This window comes from Heterodontus francisci, chromosome 23 (assembly GCF_036365525.1).
Source record: "Heterodontus francisci isolate sHetFra1 chromosome 23, sHetFra1.hap1, whole genome shotgun sequence".
Taxonomy (NCBI): Eukaryota; Metazoa; Chordata; class Chondrichthyes; order Heterodontiformes; family Heterodontidae; genus Heterodontus; species Heterodontus francisci.
Window position 1 is genome coordinate 47,550,304 of NC_090393.1, and position 27,006 is coordinate 47,577,309.

The 27,006-nt window shown below is 45.6% G+C and overlaps 1 protein-coding gene across 2 annotated transcripts in view; it reads right to left on the reverse strand.

The window, feature by feature from the left end:
• kremen1 (kringle containing transmembrane protein 1) overlaps nt 1-27,006 on the reverse strand; it is a 266,840-nt gene that overhangs the window by 66,104 nt on the left and 173,730 nt on the right. For both annotated transcript variants that reach the window (XM_068055195.1, XM_068055196.1), the window contains 3 exons: nt 25,106-25,230; nt 22,064-22,217; nt 7,017-7,349 (listed from right to left, as the gene is read on the reverse strand). In XM_068055195.1, coding sequence (XP_067911296.1) covers nt 7,017-7,349; nt 22,064-22,217; nt 25,106-25,230 — 612 coding nt within the window. The remainder of the gene's footprint in view (nt 1-7,016; nt 7,350-22,063; nt 22,218-25,105; nt 25,231-27,006) is intronic.

The following is a 27,006-nucleotide window of genomic DNA, read 5'->3' on the forward strand; positions in this document are numbered from 1 at the left end:
ATAACCCACTTGAAAGCCTACCCTTCTTCTGTCTTGAGGTCTAGCTCGCCCTCACAATGAGGCTCTTTAAATTCGAACCTTCTTCCCTGACAATTCTTTCAATTACCCCCGATTAGAGCTCCGTTGACCTTTTGCCAATTTTTCAATTATTCTTAAGCTTGATTTTAAAAAGGTCTCACGTTTATATCATGGTCCTCAAATGCCAAAGGCTCACAAGTCTTTACTGAAGTACAACCTGAAATCTGAAAGAGAAATCCATAACGCTACAAGGAGTGACACTTGGTACCATCACCAGGACGAGCTGAGTCCAAGGCTGGTCCTTGTAAATAATGAAGTGCCGACCAGGCAAGTCCCATGTTACACTGCAGGCTGTGACTCACATTCTGCCTGCTAGGAACAGGCACTGCATGTTTACATGCCCCACTGCACACCACACAGGAGTTATACTCCACATGGTGAAGGAGTGGCGCCTCACACCACTTGTATTTAGTACATTACAGAGTCAGATCAGGACGGGACTCCAACCCTTCCATGCTACTGTATATTGGTGGCAGTATAACTACAGTCTCAATTTTGTGGTTTTATACCATGGAACTTGCAAATTAGAGGCAGTCCGAAAGCTGCTATTTATAAAACTGCCCCAAGATGACATCATGAAGGGACAGCACAGAACATGGTGGAAGTGCAGCAGAAACCCTGTTTACACATGCAAGCAGGCGAGGTTACAGCAGCGGAGCAGAAGCAGACTGAGGACATCCCCTCTCTAGGTTCACAACTGAACGCTGACTGCTTGGTTAAAGTAATGGGTGGCGATGCCTGTAGCATGAGGTGGTACCATCAGAGGAAGGGGGAGAAAGAGAAAATCCTTTCCATGTATCTGCTTATATGGCTTATTCAACTTTGAAGATATTTTCAGGATTAGTAATCGGAATGCATCCAGGATTGTTCAGGTTAGAATAGGTGCATCCTAAGACTGGCTACTGTAGTTAACAGGAGTAGATTACCACCAGCGTCATTTGTCAAGTTCAAATCGTTCATGATGTGTCTAGAATGTGTGGGATCTTAGCTTCCAGGAGATGACTGCCGGTGTTTTGATGCATTGCAAACTGCACAGAGATACACTGGGAAGAAAAGCTGTGCTTGTAGGTTTCTTTTCTCCCTGTTTTGAATAAATTTTAAATCCATACGAATGAGAGTGAAGCCCAATTTTTGAAACGGCAATCAGTAGGGACAGATTACCTTTCACAAAGGCACTGAGAGTGGATTCACCAGTGCACCCTACTGAAACATAGGTGGACATTGACTATACATGCACTTCAATTATTTAAAGGCACACTCCAAGGGAACTCACAGAAATCAAAGAAATCAAATTATCTAGTATTTCATTAAATTAAAATAAAATAAAAACAGGAACTGCTGGAGATGCAGAAAAGGTAGAAACTATTTTTGTTCTGCTTGGCGGCAGAGGGAAAGGGTAATTATTTTTGCAGCAGTTTAAAATAATTAAACCACCAAACAGTTCCAATCGCAGCAGCCAGCCTGACTGGACTGGCACCACTTCAATGAAACTACTTTTGAAACATTTAAAGGGACACTGTCCATCAGTAAGAATGCTGTACATCATTTTCACCGAAGTGGCATCACACAAAATAGCATGATTTATATCATTGAGTTGTGCACATGAGTGGATTACGCATGTGTATTTGTAAGTGTGTGTGAATGTGAGTGAGTGAGTGGGAACGCATGTGTGCGCATTTAAAAGCAAGAAAAAGTTCGCCAAGCACCTTTGTTTAGAAAGGATAGTCTCCTCAAGCATGGAATTATTCTCACATGTAAACCTCTGGATCAATAGAACATTCCTCATACTTTATAGGGATAGCAGCATTACACAGAAGACAGGAGACTCAAAGCCGCCAGAACGAATACCCTGAAGCTGACAATTTATTTTGTTTACATCAGTAATTTCTTGCCTGCTTACAATAAGTTGCTGGAGAGCAGAGCAGATGCTTGTTTGGAAGGGTATTAAACTACGAAGGCGGTTAATTGAATAAGAATATAGGAAATAGGAGCAGGAGTAGATCATTCAGCTCCTCAAGCCTGCTCTGCCATTTAATATGATCATGGCTGATCTTCTTCCTCAACTCCACTTTCCCATCTGTTCCCCATATCCCGTGATTCCCTGAGGGACCAAAAATCTGCCTATCTCAGCCTTAAATATATTCAACAATGGAGCATCTGCAACACTCTAGGGTAGAGAATTCCAAAGATTCATAATCCTTTGAGTGAAGAAATGTCTCCTCATCTCAATCCGAAATGATTGACCCCTTATCCTGGGAAACAACCTCTCAGGGCTGGATTTTGTGTTGGAGGCAGGGCTCCTGGTGCTGGGTCGAAAAGGCAGGGGAAAGCCTGCTTCTGCTTTTTCGTGCCCTCCCTGGAGCAATCCTCCAATGTTTACAAGGCTAATTGTCCTGTACCAGGATCCTTGTCCCTTTGAAGACGGGATCCTGCCTCCAAGAGCTGCCGACCAAACAGAGGACTGGTGGCTCAACAGTATCGGCGGTGCCACCGGGAGCTGTGGCCTCTGCTGGTACTGCAGAGGCCTTGGACCCAGGCCCAACGTTGGGACCCAGGCCCAACGTTGGAACCCTGGACCACAAGTAAGTGAGGCCGGGTTGCCGGGGCCAATCTGAAAGGCTCCAGTGAGGAGGCGTGGGGGGATTGGTGTGGTCATGCAGTCTAAGAGGAGGGGGTCCTGGGGGGTAAACTGGTCCTGACAGGGGTCCCCTGGGGGCCACAGATTGCTCACGGAGGAGGGACCCCCCCTCACCCAAGCCCGCAGGGAGAGTGCCTCATGCTACAAGGCGTCCTTCCTGCTTGCTGGAGCACTCCCCGCCTCCCCACCGTTGGTAAGATCCCACTGACGGCGGGAAGAAGCCCTTAATTGGCCATTAGTAGGCCACTTAAGGGCCTCAACATCCCTCTGGGTGGGAAGGACGTCATCGGCCTATCCTGCCCCCGGGAAGATCGCTTAGCAATGAGGAGGCGACGGGCCTTCCCCCCACCCCCCTCGCCCTCGCCACCCTTCGTGATACTCTGTGCCCCTCCCCCGGCCTTAGGGGCCCACATAAAATACCGGCCTCACTGTCTACCCTGTCAAACCCTTTCAGAATCATGTATGTTTCAATGAGATCATCTCTCATTCTTCCAAACTCCAGAGCATATAGTATCAATTTACTGAGCCTCTCATCATATGACAACCCTCTCATCCCAGGAACCAATATATTGAACCATTGCTGTACGGCCTCCAAGGCAAGTATATCCTTCCTTAGACCAAACTGCGCTCAATACTCCAGTTGTGGTCTCATCAAAGCCCTATACAATTGTAGCAAGACTACCTTACTTATGCACTCCAATGCCCTTGCAACAAAGGCCAACATCCCATTTGCAAATCATGCTTGAAAAATTTATTAGTGTTTTTTGAAGAGGTCGATAAAGGGGAGCCAATAGATTTAGTATTCCAAAAGACATTCGATAAGGCGTCACATAAAAGGTTAATAAGCAAGTAAGAGCTCATGGAGTTGAGGTTAATATTTTAGCATGGATAGAGAATTGGTTAATGGACAGGAAGTAGGGACTAAGGGGCATTTTCAAGTTGCCAGGGTGTGATTAGTGGAGTGCTGCCAGGATCAGAACTAGGGCCTCAGTTATTTACAATTTACATTGGTAACTTAGATGAAGAGGCTGAGAGTAATGTATCTAATTTTGCAGATGATACAAAGTTAGGTGAGAATGTAAGCTGCAAGGAGGACACAAAGAGGCTGTAAAGAAATATAGACAAGTTAAGTGAGCGGGCAACAAGGTAGCAGATGGAGTATAATGTGGTAAAGGCCTGCTATCCAACCCGAACCCGATGGAACCTGACAACATGTGTCTGGTTTGGATCGGGTCTGGCTGCACTTCCGGGTCCGGGCATTCGGGTCGGGCACGCTCTATCACAGGTAAGTGACTCCACTGTTAATTTAATTTTTGGACAAGAAAGGTAGTTTTGTTACAGTTATTTTCAGCTTGTGCAGATCAGCAAGAAAGTGAAAAACAGAAGGTAAGTTACCCGATGGTCGGGTCGGGTCAGGTCGGGCGCGGGCATAATTGGAAGGATTCGGGCCGGGTCGGGCTTGGGTCAGATTATTCCAGGTTGAGTTACAATCTGCAATCTGACCAAGCTGGCCTGTGTCTAGTTCAAAAAGCCTGAACCAGCTGGTTAGTCATGTGACCAGCTGGCTTAACTACTTCTGCATCTGTGGATTCCAAAGCTCTTGGTGGGGGGTGTAGTGCTGTCTCTTACTCCAACAAGATGTGGATCACCATTGCCCAGCCCAATCTCTGTTAATTGAATCAGTGAGCAATTCTATTGTCTCCCCAAGCACTGTCTCTTAGTATGCAAATGTCCTCCAGCCAGGTGTCTGGTGATCTCATTTTAAGTCATTTCTTCACTCCAGCAGCAGTTTAAAATTAAAGTTCATATGATGAAATTAATATGCCTCATTCTCGGCAGGTTTGGGTCTTCATGACACTTTCTTGATAATAGGTACCAGCACTTTCCTGATGACTGATGTCAGGCTAATTGGCCTGTAGTTCCCCCCTTTTGTTACACCCTCCTTTCCTGAATAGCAGTTTTAGATCTGGTAACTTCCAATCCGTTGGGACCATTCTAGAATCTAGGGAATTTTGGAAAATCATAACCAGTACACCCACTATCTCTGCAGCTACCTCTTTTAGAACCCTAGGATGTAGGTCATCAGGTCCAGTGGATTTTCTCTTCTTCTGATATTAATTAGCTTAAGTTCTCACTTTTATTAGCCGCTTGATTATGCTCTATTTCTGATCTGTAAATTGTATCTTCGACTGTGAATACAGACACAAAATATTTGTTCAATGTCTCTGTTATTTCCTCATTCCCCATGATAATTTCTCCTGTCTCTGTCTCTCAGGGACCAATGTTTACTTTAACTACTCTCCTTTTTATATACTTGTTTAAGCTCTAACAATCTATTTTTATATTCCTGGCTAGTTTGCTCTCATTCTATTATTTCCTTTTTTATCAACTTTTTGGTTGCCTTTTGCTGGTTTCTAAAACATTCCCAATCTTCAGGCTTACTACTAGTCTTTGCAACATTATAAGCCTCTCCTTCTAATCTAATACTATCTTTAACTTCCCTAGTAAACCACGGATGGATCTTTCTTACTGAGCTTTTGTTTTTTAATGGAATGTATTTTTTTTGAACCTTTTGAATTGCTTTTTTAAATGTTTCCCACTGGCTTAAACTTGATTGAAATAGACAGCTTGGAGGAGTTTGCATTGAGGCCTGCCCCTCGGGGAATAACCATCAAATACAGGATCACCCAGGACAAAAAGGGAATGGACCGTGGCCTCTACCCAACCTATTTCATGCATCTTGAATGGGATGATAGAAAAAAGGTGAGGCATCTCTTGCTTGTAGCTGTAAACTTAGATGGAAGGAAAATAAAATATGAATTTGTCAGCTCCAACAGTATTGATGTTTACCAGTGTTTCAATTCAAATTTCAGTACTCTCTGGGGGAATCTGAGATTTTTTTTATTGAGAGGGGCAGTTAAATTGTCATCTTATGTTGCCTGAATAGATAGAAGTGTTTATTTACTGCCATTACTTTTAGTCTATTTACCCAATCAACCTTAGCCAGCTCTCCTCTCACACCCATGTATTTGCCTTTATTTAAGATTCATGTTTGGGACTGGAGTATGTTGCTTTCAAACTTAATATGGAATTCATTTGTATTATGATCACGTTTTCCCAGAGGAGCTTTTACTATGAGATTACGAATTAAACCTGCCTCATTGCACAATACTAGATCTAAGATAACTTTATTTCTAATTGGTTCCACCACCTATTGTTCCAGGAACTGTTGCAAAAGCATCCCACAAACTCATCTTCCAGACTACCTTTGCCAATTTGATTTGTCCAGTCAAAATGAATATTTAAGTCCCCCAAGATTATTACATTGCCTCTGTACAAGCTCCAATCATTTCTTGCATAATGCTCTGTCCAACGGTATAACTACAGTTAGGGGACCTATGAATGACTTCCATCAGCGATTTCTGACCTTTGTTATTCTTAATTTCCACGGACACTGATTCTACCTCCTGATCTTCTGAGCCAAGATCCTTTCTTACTAATGTTCTTATGGCATCCTTTACTATGAGGTCTACCCCTCCTCTTCCATTCTGCCTGCCTTTTCAAAATGTTGTGCACGCTGGAATATTTGTTTCCCAACCTTGGTCGCCTTGTAACCATGTCTCTGTAATGGTAATTAGATCAAAACCATTTATCTCTATTTGTGCTGCTAGTTCATCTACCTTATTATGAATGCTCTGTGCATTCAGATAAAAAGGCTTTAATTTTTTTTTGTTGCTACTATTCTTTGCATGGACCTTATGCACTGATGCACTATTACTGTTAAACACTCTGTCCCTTCCTGTCCCACCCTGCTTGTCTTTACCCAAATCGTTACACTGTGCTATTGCCTTGACTTTTCTCTTTAGATTTCTAAATCTCCTTTCATCTGACCCTTCCTCCCTCTTTTAGTTCCAAGCCCTATCCATAGTCCTAGTTATACAATTCGCTAGGACACTGAGCCCAGCCTGGTTTAAGTGGAGCCCATCCCAATGGAACAGCTCCCTCTTTCCTAAGTACTGGTGCCAGTTCCTCATGAATTGAAACCCCTTCTTCCCACACCACTCTCACTGTTACACATTTAATTCTTTAATCTACTTGATCCGATGCAAAATGGCATGTGGATCAGGTAACGATCCAGAGATCATTACCTTTGAGGTTCTGCATTTTAATTTGGATCCTAACTCCTCAAACTCTCTCAGCAGACCATCATGGTTCTACCTATGTCGTTGGTTTCTACGTGGACCATGACAACTGAACCCTCCCCCTCCCACTCCAAGTTTGTCCCATGTGCCCTGCTTACCTTTGTACAAGACGGCAAATCCCTCAGCCTGGTTAACTCGATCAGAGTAAAAGTACAAAATGACAAAGCTGGCTGACACATTCAAGCTGTCATACGGCCGGTTTCTCCCATCAAACCTGGCGAGAACGTCATTGCTGCGGCCATCCAGAAATTCCACCATGTCACTCGAGTCCCGGATGTCAAACAGGGCAAAGTCAAACCGTATAAGAGATGCGCCTGGCACTTGAATGGTCCAGTAGCACACTCTGCTGCTGGCATAGTTGTCGGGGAAATCGGGAGAGTAAATGATGCCAGCGTCCATTGAGTAATTCCCGCCACAAGCCCCGATCATTGCTGCAGGAGAGAAAGAAAGGTCAATTAAGGACTCCAATCCAAGGCTCTTATTCATTCATTACTTACTAATTAGAACAATGTCAGGACGGCTATTTTCTCTGTGGCAAAATAGTTAAAAAGCCAGAAAAAAATTGTGGAGGGAAACAAACCTGGGGGCAAGGAATAAGGGGGAAAAGTACACATTTTGGATGGCTCCATCAAGACAAGCCAATTTGTTGGTCTTTTTTTTGAAACTATGACTAGAATCTCTGCTTGGGATCGAGCCATTTGTTTCTGAAGGAACTGCAACCATGTGGCTTGGATTTGATAAAAATTAAATGTGTGGTTTAATTCAGATGCTATCAAAGTGCATTTCCCAATCAATTCCAGCCTAACGCCAATGAATGGAAGTTGCACTGTACAGTGACGCAATGGTGCCACAGAACAAATGGGAGGACTCTTATTCAGTGGCACAGTTCCCTAGCTGGCAAGCTAATAGCACTGGTTTGGTGTCAAAGGGGGACAGTGAATGGAGACCAGGTAACTCATTGGAAGGAAGGAGAAGTTAGAGTCTTGAGTCTTCCAGGATCAGATTGGTGCCACACACTTAACAACTGGTAGAACTGCCCGCAGTGTGATATTTTGGGGGAAATAACTTTCAGAAAAAGGCTAATAAAATAAATTCCCACTCCGCTCACTTGGTGGCCTAATGAGTAAAAGAAAGAAAGACTTGCATTTATACGACACCTTTCACAATCTCAGAACATCTCAAAACACTCTATAACCAATTAAATATTTTTAAGTGTAGTCACTGTTGTAGAGCAAGATCCAACAAACAACAATGTGATAATGATCAGATAAGCTGCTTTTTAGGTGTTGCTTGAGTGATAAATTTCGGCCAGCACACCGGGGAGAATTCCCTCACTCTTCTTCAAAATAATCCTATGGAATCTTTTACCTACACCTGAGCGGGCAGACAGAGTCTCAGTTTAATGTCATTTGCAAGACTGAACTTCTGACAGTGCAGCACCCTCTCAGTATTGCGCTGGGGTCAGCCTAGATTCTGTGCTCAAGACCCTGGAGTGGAACTTGAATTCAAAACCCTCTGGCTCAGCCAGAGTGCTACCACTGAGCTATGGCTGATACTAGCCAGTGTAGTATTAGATCAACATGGCCTGGAGACCATACTGTTTCTTTTGATGGCACCTCCCAAATCTATCGCCTTCACCATCTAGAAGGACAAAGACAGCAGGCGCATGGGAACAACATCACCTCCAAGTTCCCCTTGAAGTCACAAATCATCCTGACTTGGAAATATATGGCCATTCCTTCATTGTCGCTGGGTCAAAAAACTGGGATTCCAAACTAACAGCACTGTGGAAGAACCTTCACCACACGGACCTCACGGGTACAAGAAGGTGATTCGCCTTCTCAAGGGCAATTATAGATTGGCAGCAAATCCTGACCTTGCTAGCATTGCCCATGTCTCAATAATGAATAAAAATAAAGAAATGAATAAAATCGTTCTCCACTTAACTGATAGCCTAATGAGAAAAGGCACTGCACAGTGTAGTATGAAATCATTATGGCCAAACTGTCCCATTTACAATCCAGACCATGCTGACTTCGCTGGTCTCAGCTGCACTAGCAGTTGGAGTGTTATAATTGGCCTCAGTGCCCCAGGGTTATAGAGGCAATACTGCTTCCAATTGCTATCCGCTCACTCGTGATAGAAAGTGCCCATGTGTGAACATTAGATGACTCTGGAAGCAGTCTTGGCTGTGATGATCTTCATGGTAAAATGGCCTACTGACAATTAGTGTTCAAACTGACACGTGAAGAATAGCCACTTGGGTAAGGTATCACTAGAAAATCTGCCAGCCATGGAACTAGAACCCTGCGGCACAGTGGCGCAGTGGTTAGCACCGCAGCCTCACAGCTCCAGGGACCCGGGTTCGATTCTGGGTACTGCCTGTGCGGAGTTTGCAAGTTCTCCCTGTGTCTGCGTGGGTTTCCTCCGGGTGCTCCGGTTTCCTCCCACATGCCAAAGACTTGCAGGTTGATAGGTTAATTGGCCATTATAAATTGCCCCTAGTATAGGTAGGTGGTAGGGAAATATATAGGACAGGTGGGGATGTGATAGGAATATGGGATTAGTATAGGATTAGTATAAATGGGTGGTTGATGGTCGGCACAGACTCGGTGGGCCGAAGGGCCTGTTTCAGTGCTGTATCTCTAAACTAAACTAAACTAAAAGGCAGGGCCAAAAGGACAATTACAAAGAAAACTAACTTCTTACTTGAGAAAATTAAATTGTGCAATAATAACACAGCAGTTACATTATAGAACCATAGAATGGTTACAGCACAGAAGGCCATTGGGCCCATCTTGTCTGCGTCGGGACTCTGCAAGAGCAACTCAGCTCGTCCCACTCGCCTGCCCTTTCCTGTAACCCTGAATTCTTTTTCTTTTCAGATAATTATCCAATTTTCTTTTGTGAACTCTGAATGAATCTGCCTTCACCACTCTCAGGCAATGCATTTCAGATCCTAAACACTCGCTGTGTAAAAAAGCTATTCCTCATGTTGCTGTTCCTTCTTTTGCCATTCATTATAAATCTGTGCCCTTTGGTTCTCGACCCTTCCACCAATGGGGGCAGTTTCTCTGTATCTACTCTGTCTAGACCCCTCATGATTTCGAACATCTCTATCAAATCTCCTCTCAACTTTCTCTTCTCTGAGGAGAACCCCAATCTATCCACACAATGAAAGTTCCCTGGAACCATTCCCATAAATCTTTTCTGCACCCTCCCTATTGCCTTCACATCATTCCTGAAGTGTGGTGCCCAGAATTGGACACAACGCTCCAGGTGAGACCAAACCAGTGTTTTATAAAGGTTCATCATAACTTCCTTGCTTTTTACTCTATTTCTCCATTGATAACGCACAGGTTCCCTTATACCTTTTTATCTACTTTCTTAAGCTGCCCTGCCACCTTCAATGATTTGTGTACATATACCCACAGGCCCCTCTGCTCCTGCACCCCCTGGGCAGAATTTAATGTGGTTGTTTAAGGTGGGAATGGTGGTGTGGGGGGGGATGGAGAATCACATCGGAACTGTACGCCCGGAAATCCGGCATCGTGACTTCGGTTCCGGATTTTGTCAGCGGCAGGAAATCACCAAGGCGGCATTGCCACCCTGGTGCGGCAGGAAGCTATTTTAAATTACTGAGCAGCATTTTTTTTAATGCATTTAAATCTAATTATCCTCAGTTTATTGATTGGCTCTTTATTTAGTGGACAGTGGGCAGCACTTATGTGCGTTCAGGTTCACGACTGTTAAAACCTGGCAGCAACGAGATGAGAGGCTTTAGTGCCGCGACAGAGAGGCAGCCATGAGCATTGCTGCTTAGGGGAAGAGGGGGATTCAGAGACCATTGTCAGACTGTGGGCTCGGCAAGGGGGTTCGGAGTCCTGGGTGCTCTGCAAGGGGGCTTGGGCTCTCAGGGGCTCTGCAAGGGGGTTCAGAGTCTCAGGAACTCTACAAGAGTGTTTGGAGTCTTGGAGGCTCCGCAAGGGGGTTCGGAATCTCATGGGCTCCGCAAGGGGGTTCAAAGTCCTGGGGGCTCCGCAAGGGGGTTCAAAGTCCTGGGAGCTCTGCAAGGGGGTTCAAAGTCCTGGGGGCTCTGCAAGGGCGTTCGGAGCTTTGGGGGCGCTGCAAGGGGGTTCGGAACCTTGGGGCCTCCTCAAGGGGGTTCCGAGCCTTGGGGCTCCGCAAGCGGGTTCGGAGTCCTCGGGGCTCCACAAGGGGGTTTGGAGCCTTGGAGGTCTCGGGGGCTCCGCAAGGGTTTTCAGAGTCTCAGGGCTCCACAAGGGGGTTGGGAGTCCTCGGGGCTCCACAAGGGGGTTGGGAGTCCTCGGGGCTCGACAAGGGGGTTCGGAGCCTTGGGGGCTCTGCAAGGGGGTTCAAAGTCTTGAGGGCTCCGCAAGGGGGTTTAAAGTCTTGGGGGCTCTGCAAGGGGGTTCAAAGTCTTGGGGGCTCCGCAAGGGGGTTTAAAGTCTTGGGGGTTCTGCAAGGGGGTTCAAAGTCTCGGGGGCTCCGCAAGGGGGCTCGGAGTCTTGGGGGCTCCGCAAGGGGGTTTAAAGTCTTGGGGGCTCCGCAAGGGGGTTTAAAGTCTTGGGGGTTCTGCAAGGGGGTTCAAAGTCTTGGGGGCTCTGCAAGGGGGTTCGGAGTCTTGGGGTGTCTGCAAAGGGGTTCGGAGTCTCAGGGGCTCTGCAAGGGTTTAGTGTGGGTTTGACTGGACTGTATCGGGTTACAAAACTTTTGTGTGATATGGTTGGTTGCTTGTACTGCCAGGGGAGAGGGTCGGCTATGAGTAGGGCCCTGAAGACCATCAGGGACACCACGAGATAAGCTCAGTTGCCAAGACAGGATCAACTCTGCACTGACAGTGCTCTGCAGATCCACAGGTCACCTGGCATGGGTCTCATACACCATGTGTTCTTGGGCCCCGGTCACATGATGCTGCACCTCCGATAGAGGGAGGGCCAGGCAGCAGCTGTTCCTGTCCATGAAGCTGCACGACGAGAGCAACAGCTGCCGTCCATGCCAAGAAGGGCCAATATATGCCACAGAGTGTAACAGACCCGGATCCACTGCCTCCAAATGTCTGACCACCATTGTCAGAGAAGAATGCGGATCTCCAGGGAGACCGCCGCTGACTTATGCGCCCTGCTGCAGGATGAGTTGCAACCTCTGGGATTTCAGGGTCACCCCACCCCATTGAAGATCACTGTGGCCCTAAACTTCTACACATCTGGATCTTTCCAGGGATCCACTGGAGGCATGTGTGGGGTCTCCCAGGCAACAGCCCACCACTGCATTAAAGAGGTGACCAATGCCATGTTCAAGATGGCCGGCAACTATGTGCGCTACTGGACTGAACTTGACAGTGAGGCAGAGAGGGCCATTGGCTTCAGGACCATCGCTGAATTCCCCCGGGTGCAAGGTGTGATAGATTGCACACATGTGGCCATCAAGGCTCCCACAGAGGAGCCAGCCACCTTCATCAACAGGAAGGACTTCCATTCAATCAACATTCAATTGGTCTGCGACCACCAAAAGAGTTTCCTGCAGGTGTGTGCCCACTCCCAGGGAAGCAGCCATGATGCCTACATACTTCAGCAGTCCCAGGTGTTACAAGTTTTCAAGCCCCTCGCTTGCCTTCAGGGATGGATACTTAGGGACAAGGGGCATCCATTGAAGACTTGGCTTCTTATGCCTGTGAGGAACCTTCACACTGCAGCAGAGGAGAGGTAGAAAAACTGCCACAGCTCCATTTGAGCAGCCATTGAGCAGGCTATTGGGCGACTGAAGATGAGATTCCGCTGCCTTGATTGATCCGGTGGAACCTTCCAGTATGTCCCGGTGAGGGTCTTGTGTATCATGGTGGTCTGCTGTGCTCTGCACAGTCAAGTATTGCAGAGAGGAGAGGCCTTACATGCCTGAGCGACACTCCTCTACCGATGAGGATGATGCGGAGGAAGGAGAGGAGCAAGTAGCACTGGATGGTGAAGACCTTGTGCCAGAGGCCAGGTAGATTGAGCGATGTGCCAAGGGTTCAAGAGACAACCTGATAGTCACCCACTTCTAGCCTCCCAGATGTCCAATCACAGAGACTCCAGTAAAGAATCACCTTTGTGCATATAGTTTGATGCCTCCTGTCTATTTGTGTTCCCTGTCTTGGGACTAGCTGCAATCTGCGCTAGTGCCCATTGGAAAACATATGTTAATGAGGGCTGTGGTTACAGTGGCATTGCACTAAGGGGAAAGGGGGAAGTCAACAGCTTACAATTAAGGCAAAAATGGAAAATGGCTTTCAGACAATAATTGCTAATGATTTGCCACAAAAGAACTTTTAATTAATCAATACATTGATGGAAGGGGCCGTCAACAACTCTATCAGGCGGCACTTGTTCAGAAATAACCTGCTCACTGACGTTCAATTTGGGTTCCGCCAGGGCCACTCAGCTCCAGACCTCATTACAGCCTTGGTCCAAACATGGACAAAAGAGCTGAACTCAAGAGGTGAGGTGAGAGTGACTGACCTTGACATCAAGACAGCATTTGACCAAGTATGGCATCGAGGAGCTATAGCAAAACTGGAGTCAATGGGAATCAGGGGGAAAACACTCTGCTGGTTGGAGTGGTACCTCGCACAAAGGAAGATGGTTATGGTTGTTGGAGGTCAATCATCTCAGTCCAAGGATATCACTGCAGGAGTTCCTCAGGGTAGTGTTCTAGGCGCAACCATCTTCAGCTGCTTCACTAATAACATTCCATCCATCACAAGGTCAGAAGTGGGGATGTTCACTGATGACTGCACAATGTTCAGCACCATTCAAGACTCCTCAGATACTGAAGCAGTCTGTGTCCAGATGCAGCAAGACCTGGACAACATCCGGGCTTGGGCTGATAAGTGGCAAGCAACATTTGCACCACACAAGTGCCAGGCGATGACCATCTCAAACAAGAGAGAATCTAATCATTGCCCCTTGGTGTTCAATGGCATTTCTATCGCTGATTCCCCCACTATCAGCAACCTGGGGGTTACCATTGACCAGAAATTGAACTGGATCAGCCACATAAATGCTGTGGCTACAAGAACAGGTCGGAGGCTGGGAATTCTGCAGTGAGTAACTCACCTCCTGACTCCCCAATGCCTGTCCATCCTCTACAACGCACAAGTCAGGAGTGTGATGGAATACCCCCCACTTGCCTGGATGAGTGCAACTCCACCAAAACTCAAGAAACGCAACACCATCCAGGACAAAGCAGCCCGCTTGAATAGCACCCGATCCACTACCTTCAACATTTACTCCCTTCACCACCAATGCACAGTGGCAGCAGTGTGGACTATCTACATGATGCACTGAAGCAACCCATCAAGGCTCCTTCAACAGCACCCTCCAAACCTGCGACCTCTACCAACTAGAATGACAAGGGCAGCAAATGCATGGGAACACCACCTCCTGCAAGTTCTCCTCCATGCCACACACCATCCTGACTTGGAACTATATCACCGTTCCTTCACTGTCGCTGGGTCAAAATCCTGGAACTCTCTTCCTAACAGCACTGTTGGTGTACCTACACCCCAGGGACAGCAGCAGTTCAAGAAGGCAGCTCATCACCACCTTCTCAAGGGCAATTAGGGATGGGCAATAAATGCTGGCCTTGCCAGTGACGTCCACATCCCACAAACGAATAAAAAAAAAGCATATGTTCTACAGGCGTGAGTCCCCAAATATGGCTAGGTGGTCTTCTTAATATGTTTGCGATTGCTCCTACGCAGTGTGATCCCTAAAACAGCATCTGGGCTGGAGACAGGCTGCTGATCAGGCTGCCTTGGCCAATGATGACTTTAGCAGGCATCTTCTGGCTGCCTGAGGCCTAGAGGGCCCAGGCTGCCTGCAGATGCCCTGGACTGGTTCTGGACTCTCCTCAGGTGTTGCAGCTACCAGAGCTGGGTAAATTGTCGGAGGGGCTCAGAAGCTGCTGTCCACATTCGGAACACCCTGAGGGGAGTGTCCAGATATGGAGGTCAGAATCTCCTCCTACCTTTCAAGGCTCACTTGAACCTCCCTGCTCTCCAGAGGAGGACGAGGTGTGGTAAATGTCTCCAGGCTCCTGTTCTTTCTCTCACCTTGCCACTGCTGAGTTGAGCTCATGGCCAAGGTGATGGTGTACAGATCTGCATGTATCCATGTAATCTGGCTCTCCATGAAGGTCATCAACCTCTCAAAGGAGGAAGTCATGCCTGAGACATGGCAGCACTCATGGCATGGATGGACTCCTCCATCGTCCGCTCATGGCTGCGCACGGCCTCTGGCATCTTTGCCAGATGTTGCCTTACCCCTCTCTGCAACTCCAGCATGTCCTGTGCTGTCGACTCCAGAGGCTCGTCATCAGCCTGGGGCTGAGCATGAGCCTGGCCACTCACAGTCCTCTGACTGTCAGAGGCCTCGACTGTCTCAGCCTCAGCCAGCTGTTTGGGCATGTGTGTGGTGCTCTCACCAGCTTTTGACCCTCATGGCAAAGCCAAGCAGTTACCCACCGGTGTGAAAGTACCTGCGCTGGTGGAAGGTGCAGGAGAGTCATGAGTCGTGCATCCTCTGAGTGATCCTCTTCCTCAGAGGTTGATGGAGTCTCCTGCGGTCGCCGACCTGCATGAAAGAACACAAACATGTGTGGGTTAGGCTGTGCAGATCTTGTCATGCCAACCATGGGTGATGTGGGTCTCCAGTGGTGATGAGTATGTCGATGGACCCCAATCCTCACTCCCTTGCGCAGAAACTCCAGTCTCTCCATCTGAGATTCCCTGGCAGTTCCAAGGTCTCTTCCTCAGCTGGGGTGAAAGGACACAGATCCAGAACTCCTCTGCCAATCCAGCTGTCTCCCTCCTGTTGTGGGCCTTCTTATCCTACAAGAGGAAGGATGGAGATAGTAAAAATTAGCAGAGAAATCGACGTGACGGATCTGCTACTGTCAGCCCCTCGTCCCCTACTGAGGGATCCGATATATCTCAAGCAGTCAGGGGAGTTAAGGGGGGTGAGTTAGGAAGATGCAGCCATGCATCTGTCAGGATGAGGTAATACCCAAGCCCCTCTGCCACCCTCCCCATGCCATGCACCTTCCCGCATGGTCACATGCAATCCCCAAAAAAGGAAAGCAATAAGGAGCACTCACCTTGGCCGAACGCAGGAGGTTGTTGACCCTCTTTCGGCACTGCACCCAGTTCCTGTGGGTGACCCCAGGGCTGCTGACCTCCTCAGCTATTTCCACCAAGGCTTGTTTGGTCAGGCGGGAGGATCTCTTCTTGCCATCACTGGGGAAGAGAACCCCCACCTTTCCCTTGCAGCCTGGAGAAGAATTCACAGGGAGACATCAATGAACAGTGAGGCCACCCTTTGTCTTGCCTCAGCCATCCTGTGTTGTCCTCCTCCGAGGATTTGGGGGTCCAGGGAACAGTCCAGCAACATTTTCAGCTGCACAAAGGTGACAATGACTTTAAGGCAGGAGTGAATGCAGGGCTGGCAGACTTTTAAACATGGCACCAGCACCTGCTCCAGAGTCACCTGACACCGTAATCAGCGGCTCACATCCCACCCGCCACATGATTGGGGTGCCCGCGTCTTCACTATACAAAATGGGCACCCGCTGCGTAATCGCAGTGAGACAGCCACCTACGTGATGGATGGGAATGGCACCCATTTCCGAGCCCATCATTAAATTCAACCCCCTTTAACCAAAGAGCTGGCTTTAACTCAGAGACCTCTCGTGACACTGAAAGTAGAGATGAAATATTCTGATAATGCTGGGACATAACTATGTTAGAAGCCAAGGCAGAAATATTCACCAAGTATTCGTACCTAAACTGTCCCCGTAAGAAACAGGACAGTAGATTCTCCTCTTTACTGAGCTGCTGACCTCACTCAGAGAAGCCGCATTATGGAAAATGGAAAAAAGACCTCGCTGACACAGTGAGTACATATGAACTTATGATAAGAAGGGCAATGAAACATTATTAGGGAGATTGATGCTCACTCAATCCTTGAGATAGTGCAACCGCATGCCCCAGCCTCCCCAATCACAAATAACACTAATTCCTGGCAGAGACACATAATGCTCTTCTGAGTTTGGATCTCTGGATAGAGCAAAGGCAGTTTGATTTTGCACTGAACTGTGTAATACCTGACCTGGGAAAGCTTGATGCTAATACTGGGTGACCAAAATGGGATCATTTTCCATGCCCTGGCATGAACAGTCCTGACAGCAATGAGCAAAAAAAGCAATAAATCTTGTTCAGTTAGATTCCTCATAGTCTACTAGAGATAACTTGTTGATAAACTTGCAGCCAAATGGCCTCATTATCATTAATCTTTCACCAGGAGCATTATTAATATGCAACAGTGATGCAAAGTGAGCTGGTGGCTGGCATTAGCACAAATAACTAGTGCAACTGGCAATGGAAAACAGACTCAAAACTGAATAAAACCACTTCATAAAGTTTCCAGGATAAACTATTAAAAAAAATAACAGAGACCTTGGAGTGATTTGCAGGCAACAATCTTTTTTTGCGGTACATGACATCATCTGAAACTCGTTACTGGTCTGTTTGCCAGTAATTGCTCCCAGGTATTCTCTTTGTATTTAACTTGGTGTTGGAGCTCCTTCATATACTCAGACTTGATTCTTGGAGCACTCTGCTTCTCTGCTTTGGTGTGGCAAAGGGAGTTAATTGAAAGCAGCACAAGGCTGGAACATCTTGTTCATTGTTTTGTGTGGAGCAGCGATGGTCTCTGCAAGCCAAGGATAGGTCAGGAAGTGTCCTTAAAAGCAACTCAGAAATGGCCAGAAATGCACAGTGGACCAGTCAGTATCTGAAACAGAAAGATGGCTTGATCTGTATGGTGGGCCTCTTCATCACAGTTTCTCTTTTTCAGGTTCTGGCTGACCTGCTGTGAATTCTCAGCATTCTCTGTTCTTTTAAACTTCCAACATTCATCCTTTTTCTTTCAATCTGTATTGTTGCATTTTAGCGCCAGCCTTATTAATGCCGCCCAACAGTCCATGGTGCCCATTCCCATGGCATGCCCATTCCCATGCTGCCTCTTCCCCATCAGCACTGGAAGGCCAACCACTGTACAATAAGTTCTATCTTTTCCCAAATTCTTCACACAGATACTCAAACACTAAAAGCTTTGCAATGCCTTATCCTGGAGCACTGCTTCAAGAGATTACAGTCCTGATATTAAAAAATATTGTTCCGACCTGTAATTAGTAAAAACAACATTTCTATCCAATGACCTCAACTTGGAAATGGAACATGCATGGAGACAGGGCGAGGGCAGGGCCAGGCTATAACGTCTTTTGTATTTAAGAGCTTGCTAACAGTCATAATCAAGGCTCACACATGAGGAATGTTCAGCAGCACATGTAGAACTGAAACAGGGTGCCAGAGCATTATCGGCAACCATGGAACTGGGGCAAGGTACCAGGGAACAGTTTATACATGTAGGACTGAGGTGAGATACAGGACCATGATTGGGACATGTGGAACAATGCTCCAACAAGTCAGCAATTTTGGAGTTCCAAGGCTGAATGTAACACTCATCCAGGCACAAAACAGAAAAAAAATGAACCTAGTTTACTTAAAGTTCCTTTCACAAGATTGGAAAGCAATCCAAATAACTCATTATGATTTCAGAAATCCAATGCATTATTAGGAACACCTACTTAAATTTCCAAACAGGCTTCCATTTCGTATCTCACAGAAATTGAAGCTGTTTTTTAGACAGCTGAGTCTTCATTTCACGTCATGGCTGGATTTGTTTTTGATTTGAGAAACATGGTTGATTTTAGTACTGGCTGTCAAACTAGTTTTTTCTCAGATACAGATAAGTACCCCCTTGTACTCCAAAGGGATGCTGGCAGGGAGCATGAGTTGGAGATAGGAGCTATTATGATTTTACAACGGCAACAACAACAACTTGCATTGATATAACACCTTTAACATAGTAAAACATCCCAAGGCATTTCACAGAGTGTTATCAAACAAAATTTTACACCGAGGCACATATGGAGATATTAGGACAGGTGACCAAAAGTTTGGTCAAAGAGGTAGATTTTAAGGAGCGTCTTAAAGTAGGACAGAGAAGTCGCTCCTGGCACTGATCCTTGAGGTACTCCAACAGCCGGTCAACCTGAGACTGTCCCGTTTATTCCTACTCTATGTTTTCTGTCCGTTCAGTCAACTGTCATGTGCCTCTGATTTAGTTAGGCTAAGCCATAGTACCATAAGTCAGTGTTTCCATTCAACCCACTCTCAAGGAGATCGGATCCCTTGCTTGTTCCTGGCATTTTATTCCAAATGGAAACTGGGCAATCAGTAACTTCAATCAGTAGTGTAAATGAGTGTCTGGTAAGATAGAGCTTTATTGCGTCTGAAATAAAGCCTTTTGAAACACACACACCTCTATTCAAGAAAGGAGGGAGACAGAAAGTTGGAAACTATAAGCCAGTTAGCCTAACATCTGTCATAGGGAAAATGCTTGAATCCATTATTAAGGAGGTAATAGCAGAACATTTAGAAAATCATAATAGAATCGGGCTGTAAATATGGTTTTATGAAAGCGGAATTATGTTTGACTAATTTATTAGAGTACTTTGAGGAAGTAACTAGCAGGGTGGATAATGGGGCACCAGCAGATGTGATGTATTTGGATTTCCAAAAAGCATTTGATAAGGTGCCACATATAAGGTTACTGCACAAGATAAGAGCTCATGGTGTTGGAGGTAACATATCAGCATGAATAGAGAATTGGTTAGCTAACAGGAAGCAGAGAATCAGAATAAATGGGTTGTTTTCAGCTTGGCAAACTAACTAGTTGAGTGCCACAGGGATCAGTGCTAGGGCCTCAACTATTTACAATCTATATTAATGATTTGGATGAAGGGACCAAGAGCATGGTAGCTAAATTTGCTGATGACACAAAGACAAGTAGAAAAGCAAATTATGAAGAGGACGTATGGATTGAGAATTGATTAACAGACAGAAAACAGAGAGGAGGAATAAACAGGACAGTCTGAGGTTGGCCAGTTGTGAATATTAGGGTACCGCAAGGATCAGTGCTTGGGGCCCAGCTACTCACAAGCAATATCAATGATTTGGATGTGGGGAAAAAATTCCAGATTTGCTGATGACACAAAACTAGGTGGTAATGTGAGTTGTGAGGAGGATGCAAAGAGGCTTCAAGGGGATTTACACAGGCTAAATGAGTAGACAAGAATATGGCAGATAGAATATAATGTGGAAAAATATGAAGATACCCACTTTGGTAGAAAAAACAGAAATGCTGAGTGTTTCTTAAACGGTGAGAGATTGGGAAGTGTTGATGTTCAAAGGGACCTTGGTGTCCTTGTTCATAAGTTGCTGAAAGCTAACATGCAGGTGCAGCAAGCAACTAGGAAGGCAAATGGTATGTTGACCTCTATTGCAAGAAGATTTGAGCACAGGAGTAAAGAAGTCTTGCTGCAATTGTATAGAACCTTGGTGAGACTGCACCAGGAGTATTGTATACAGTTTTGGTCTCCTTACCTAAGGAAAGATATATTTGCCATAGAGGGAGTGCAACGAAGGTCCACCAGACTGATTCCTGGGATGGCAGGATTGTCCTATGAGGAGAGATTGAGGAGACTGGGCCTGTATTCTCTAGAGTTTAGAAGAATGAGAATTGATCTCATTGAAGGATACAAATTTTTTCAGGGCTTGACGGTTGATGCAGGAAGGATGTTTCCCCTGGCTGGGGAGTATTGAACAAGGGGATACAATAAGAGGTAAGCCATTGAGGACTGAGACGAGGAGAACGTTTTTCACTCAGAGGGTGGTGAATCTTTGGATTCTCTACCCCAGAGGGCTGTGGAGGTTCAGTCATTGAGTATGTTTTTAAGTCAGAGATTGATAGATTTCTAGATATTAAAGATATCAAGAGATATGGGGATAGTGCGGGAAAATGGGCTTGAGGTAGAAGATCAGCCATGATCTAGTTGAATGGCGGAGCAGGCTCGAGAGCCCGAATGACCTACTCCAGCTCCTATTTCCTATGTTCCTATGACGCAAAGGGATTTGGATAGGCTAAGTAAATGGGCAAAAATTTGGCAGATGGATTACAATGTGGGAAAATGTGAGTGTGTCCACTTTGGCAGAAGAATAGAAAAGCAAAATATTATTTAAATGGAGAGAGACTACAGAAATCTGTGGCACAGAGGAATCTGAGGGGCGTGGGTCCTGGTACATGAATCACAAAAAGCTAGCAGCAGGTACAGAAAGTAATTGAGAAGGCAAATAGAATGTTGGCCTTTATTGCAAGTGGAATTGAGTATAAAAGTAGGAAGTGTTGCTGCAGTTGTAGAGGACATTGGTGAGACCGCATCTGGAGTACTGTGTACAGTTTTGGTTTCCTTATTTAAGGAAGGATATAATTGCATTGGAAGCAGTTCAGACAAGGTTTACTCGGCTGATTCCGGGGATGAGGGGTTGGCTTATAAGGAAAGGTTGAGCAGGTTGGGCCTATACTCATTGGAGTTTAGAAGAATGAGAGGTAATCTTTTGAAACATATAAGATTCTGAGGGGGTTGAGAGGGTTGATGCTGAGAGTCACTCTCGTGGGAGAGTCTAGAACTGGGGGCATAGTTTAAAAATAAAGGGTCTCCCATTTAAGACTAATATGAGAAGGAATTTCTTCTCTCAGAGGGTTGTTAATCTGTGAAATTCTCTTCCCCATAGAGCAGTGGAGGTTGGGTCATTGAATGTATTCAAGGCTGAAATCGACAGATTTTTGATCTGCAAGAGAGTCAAGGGTTATGGGGGAGCAGACAGGAAAGTGGAGGTCACAATCAGATCAGCCATGATCTTATTGAATGCCGGAGCAGGCTTGAGGGGCCGAATGGTCTACTCCTGCTCCTATTTCTTATGATCTTATGAGAAGCAGAAAGGGTTAGGGAGGGAATTCCACAACTTAGGGCCTAGGCAGCTGAATGTATGGCCGCCAATGGTGGAGTAATGGAAATTGAGGGCATGCAAGTGACCAGAATTGTAGCCTTGAATCTTTGGCCCAGGCTCCCTAGAGATGCATTTTCCTATGACAGGAAATGACTCCTATTCCACAATACTCACCGTCAAAGATATTTATCCTGCCATCTCCTCCACAGGGCTGGGTGTGATCGCCAAAGCACACATGGTTGCATTCCGTGCTGTTCGCCTCTCCATGTTTCCAGTAATCAGCATCATTCCCACAGAAACATGCATACCCAGACTCCATGCCAGCAAGCTTCAACAATAAATTAATAATGTAACAATACAGATATAAAACAGAACAGCTGTATTCATTTTATATAAATATAGAGAGGATGTTTCAAGCATGGCAGTGAGATAGCCAAATATTATGCAACTCTTCTTTCCCAACATGTTTTTACTTTAAAATCCACTTACTGTCCAAATCTTTCTTTGTTTTTATCCCTTCATCTTCTCAATTCCCTCTTCTCCCCATTCTCTATTGAAGGGCAGTGACAGTAAAATCAGTTTGGTACAGTGGAGGCAAGTGTGACTGGCAGGGGAGTAATAGAATGTTGCTTGGTGATATAAACTGGTGAAAGTAAACTTGCTAGAATTAAGGGATTTTTTTTCCACAAGTGCTTGTGTTACTCCAGATATTACAGCTGCTCCTGCAAAAAGATGCCTGTAGTGTGCAATTTGGCAATGCCCCTAGCTGAGCTTTCAAGGGCGCACGACTCCTGGCTTTTCCAGGGATGAAAGCAGTCCAAATATTTGCTACTGAGAAATCAAATGCCTCTTTAAAACACTTCAATAACAGGTGTCACCTGCATCCTCAATGCAGAAACATAGAAAATTTACGACCCAGAAGGAGGCCATTTAGCCCACTGTATATGTGCTGGTCGAGAAAGAACTTTGTAGCCTAATCCCACTTTCCAGTTCTTGGTCCATTGCCCCATAAGTTACGGCACTTCGAATGCATATTCAAGTATTTTTTAAATGCAATGAGGGTGGGGTTTCTGCCTCTACCACCATTTTAGGCAGTGAGTTCCACACATCCTCCACTCACTGGGTGAAAACATTTCTCCTCTAATCCTTCCATCAATTACTTTAAACTATGCCCACTGGCTATTGACCTCTCTGCTAAGGGAAATAGGTCCTTCCTATCCACTATATTTAGGCCACTCATAATTTTATATACCTCAATTAAATCTCCTCTCAACCTTTTCTATTCCAAAGAAAACAACCCCAACCCATCCAATCTTTCCTCATACCTAAAATTCTCCAGTTCTGGCAACATCCTTGTAAATCTCCTGTGTTCCTTCTCTAGTACCATCACATCCTCCCTGTAACACGGTGACCAGAACTGTAAACAGTACACTCGCTGTGGCCTAACTAGAGTTCTATACAATTCCAACATAATCTCCCAGCTCTTACACTCTATGCCTTGGCCAATAAAGGAAAGTATCCATATGCCTTCTTGACCACCCTGTCTGCCTATCCTGCTACCTTCAGTGATCTGTGGACAGGCACTCCGAGGTCCCACTATTCCTCTACACTTGTCAGTATCCCACCATTTACTATCTGTTCCCTTGCCTTGTTTGCCCTCCCCAAATGCATTACCTCACACTTCCCCAGATTGAATTCCATTTTGCCACTTTTCTGCCCACCTGACCAGTCCATTGATATCTTCCTGCAGTCTACAGCTTTCTTCCTCACTATCAAACATACAGCCAATTTTTTTATCATTTGCAAACTTCTTAATCATGCCCCCTACATGTCAGTCTAAATCATTGATATATACCATGAAAAGCAAGGGACCCAGTATTGAGCCCTGCAGAACCCCACTGGGAACAGCCTTCCAAACACAAAAAGACCAGTTGACCATTCCCCTTTGCTTTCTGCCACTGAGCTAATTTTGGATCCAACTTATCCTTGAATCCTATGGGGTTTTACATTCTGATCAGTCTGCCATGTGGTACTTTGTCAAAAGCTTGAATTCATGTAGACTGCATCAAATGTGCTACCCTCATCAACCCTCTTTTACCTCCTCGAAAAATTCAATCATTGGTCAGACATGACCCTTAACAAATCCATGCTGACTGCTCTTGCTTTTCTAAATGACGATTTATCCTGTCTCTTAGAATTTTTTTACAATAATTTTCCCTGAACTGAGGATAGGCAGACTGGCCTGTAATTACTCGCTCTATCCCTTTATCCCTTTTTAAACAATGGTACAATGTTAGCAGTCTTCCAGTCCTCCAGCACCATACCTGTAGCCAGAGAGGATTGGAAAATGAAATGGCCCATGTGCCCCTGGTTTGACAGACTGACATATTATTTTAACGCGTTACTTTAAGGCAGTGGTTCATAACCTTGTTACATTGAGACTAATAACCAGAATCTATTGGTGACTAACTAAACACAAATAGATCACCACCTTCCTCTCCCCTGAGGTGACTTTCGCTCCCCAACATGCTCCTCGCTGCCGTCATTTTGCTCTGGGAACGGACTCTTTGCCGCATGTTGTGGGCTAGAATTCCTGACCTGGCAAACTCTCATCCGAAGACCAGGAACTTCGGCTCAAGCATGCAGCAGAGTATTCATTCCTTGGACAAATGACTTGTGTCGGGTAGGAGCCAGAGCCCAGCCTCAGCTTTGTGGAAAATTGACCAATAGCAAGCCCCGTCATGGAAGGTCGCGACCCCACAGATGGAGAACCATTGCTTTTGGATGATCATCTTTCCCAAGTGAGGCTAAGTGTAATAGATGGTTTTAATGGATTAGAGTCCACCGCAGTGCCACCTAGCAAAAGGCCCCATTTAAACCATTTGTTCAAAATGTGCTTATAAAACAAGTTTCCATTTTCACAAAAACATACAAGGAGGGGAGAAGAAAATAAACATCTTGGCCCAACACCCCGCACCACCCCCCCCCCCGCCCCCACCATCCCCGCAATTCTCAGGTCATACATGGTATAAATTTGTTACACCAGAGTGGTCTAGAATCCCAGCGATCTTCGCACTGGTTTGAGTCTCAGAATTCAGTGTCACTCTACCGCACAGTCGCATGTTTAACCAGTTCTTTTCATTCCAGCTTAAATTTATTTGCTTACATTTTCACTTCAGTGGTCCATTGAAATTAATTTCATGAGCTGCCCTTTACCTTGAATCTCTTACTCCTGCAAAACTTAATGCAGGTCTGGATGGTCAGCTTGTTGGAGGTTTCGCTGCTGCCCGATAAAGGTGGTGGGTCGCCATTGTCTTTAAAACAGCCCAGGTAGCCCGGCACTGAGGAAAGACAGAACGCATTAAATCAGCACTAATTGCAGCACTTTCGAGACACAGCAACAGGAGTTGGCCATTCAACTTCACTGATTAAACTTAGTATCCCTTCATTTGAGACTGAGGTGGACAGATTTGTGTGAGATGATGGTGTCATGGGCTCATACAGCAAAGGAAGGAAAAGGGAGTTGCAGCCATGATCTAGTTGGCAGAGTAGGTTCAAGAGGCTGAATGGCGTCGTCCTGTTCCCAACGTCCAAACTTGGTTAAAACTGAGTACCCCTTCGTTTGACCTACACTCTCCGAATTCCAAGGTGGGTATACTCCTCCTTATAAAGATAATCACTGCGGTCATTTCCATTCTGGTGAATCTGATTACAGACTATTGGCTGACGCACCGATTCAGTTGGGATGAGGAGAGAGACGTATTTTAACGTTTCCTATTCTTAATTTCTTTCCTTGTCCCCATTTCATGCCCCCAACCAGCCTGACTTTCCTGAAGGCAATGTTTCATGCTACACCGCACTTCCAGAAGCACTTACAGCCTTTGAGTATCCTCACTTCTGAGTCAGAAGGTTGTGGGTTCAAGTCCCATTCCAGAGACTTGAGTACAGAATCTAGGCTAGCGCCCCAGTACAATACTGAGGGTGTGCTGACTTGTCGGAGATGCCGACATTAAACCCAGGTCCTGTCTGCTCTCTCAGATGAACGTAAAATATCCCATGATACTATGTTGAAGAAGAGCAGGTGAGTTCTCCACAGGGTCCTGACCAATATTATCCATCAACCAACATCACTAAAACAGATTAGCTGGTCATTATAACTTTGCTATTTGTGGGCTCTTGCTGTGTGCAAATCAGCTGCCATGTTTCCTACAACAGTGACTTCAAGAGCATTTTGTTGGCTGTAAAGTGCTTCGGGACAACCCAAGGTGATGGAAGATTCTATATAAATGCAAGTCCTTTCTTTCTGTCATGTTTGAGACAGGCTAACAAATCATTAGAGCCCAATCCTATTCCCTCTCTGTGTCCTTACATGCAATGGTGTTCGGCAGTGGTCACTTCATAGTGATGAGGAAAAGGGACCCCGGGCTGGGTTTCTCCTCTTTAACCCACAGATTCTCAAATGCTGCTCTAGATAAGCTCAGCTAACTCAACACAGACCAGGCACCAGAGCTGTGCCTACTTATCTGTGCAGGCTACTTCTGCACACTATAGTGCATTTACTCACTGAGACATTAGGGATGCACAGATATATTAAGCTTTGATTATGAACATGTAAGTGAGCAAACCACAGAAACATTTACAAAACTCCACTCTTTATGGTAATTTATTCCTGACAGTAGTCCCCAGAATGATCTTTGTTCGAACAGCACAGGAAGTAAATGACACACAATTGGGCCCACCCCACACTCCGTAAGACAGAGACAGATGGAAAGTGCACTTTAATTCAAATTCCAAACATTTCTAATTTGTGCAGTTAGTTTAATCCCCAATTAGCAACAGCATGGCATTTCTGCAGCACATCAGTGTGAAAGAAGTGGGAAATGACACATAACCAGCATCGCTATGCTGTAACAGACACACTGGTAAAGTTCCACTGACCCCAGAGTTAAGAGGTGTTGCAAGAGAATGGAGAGCGAATAGAAGAGATTCATGAAGATGATACCGGGAATAAGAACATTCACTCTGAAGCGTGACTAGGGAAACTTGGCTTGTATTCCCTTGAGTATAAAAGATTGAGGGCTGATCTGATTGAGACGTTTAAGATGTTAAAAGGATTT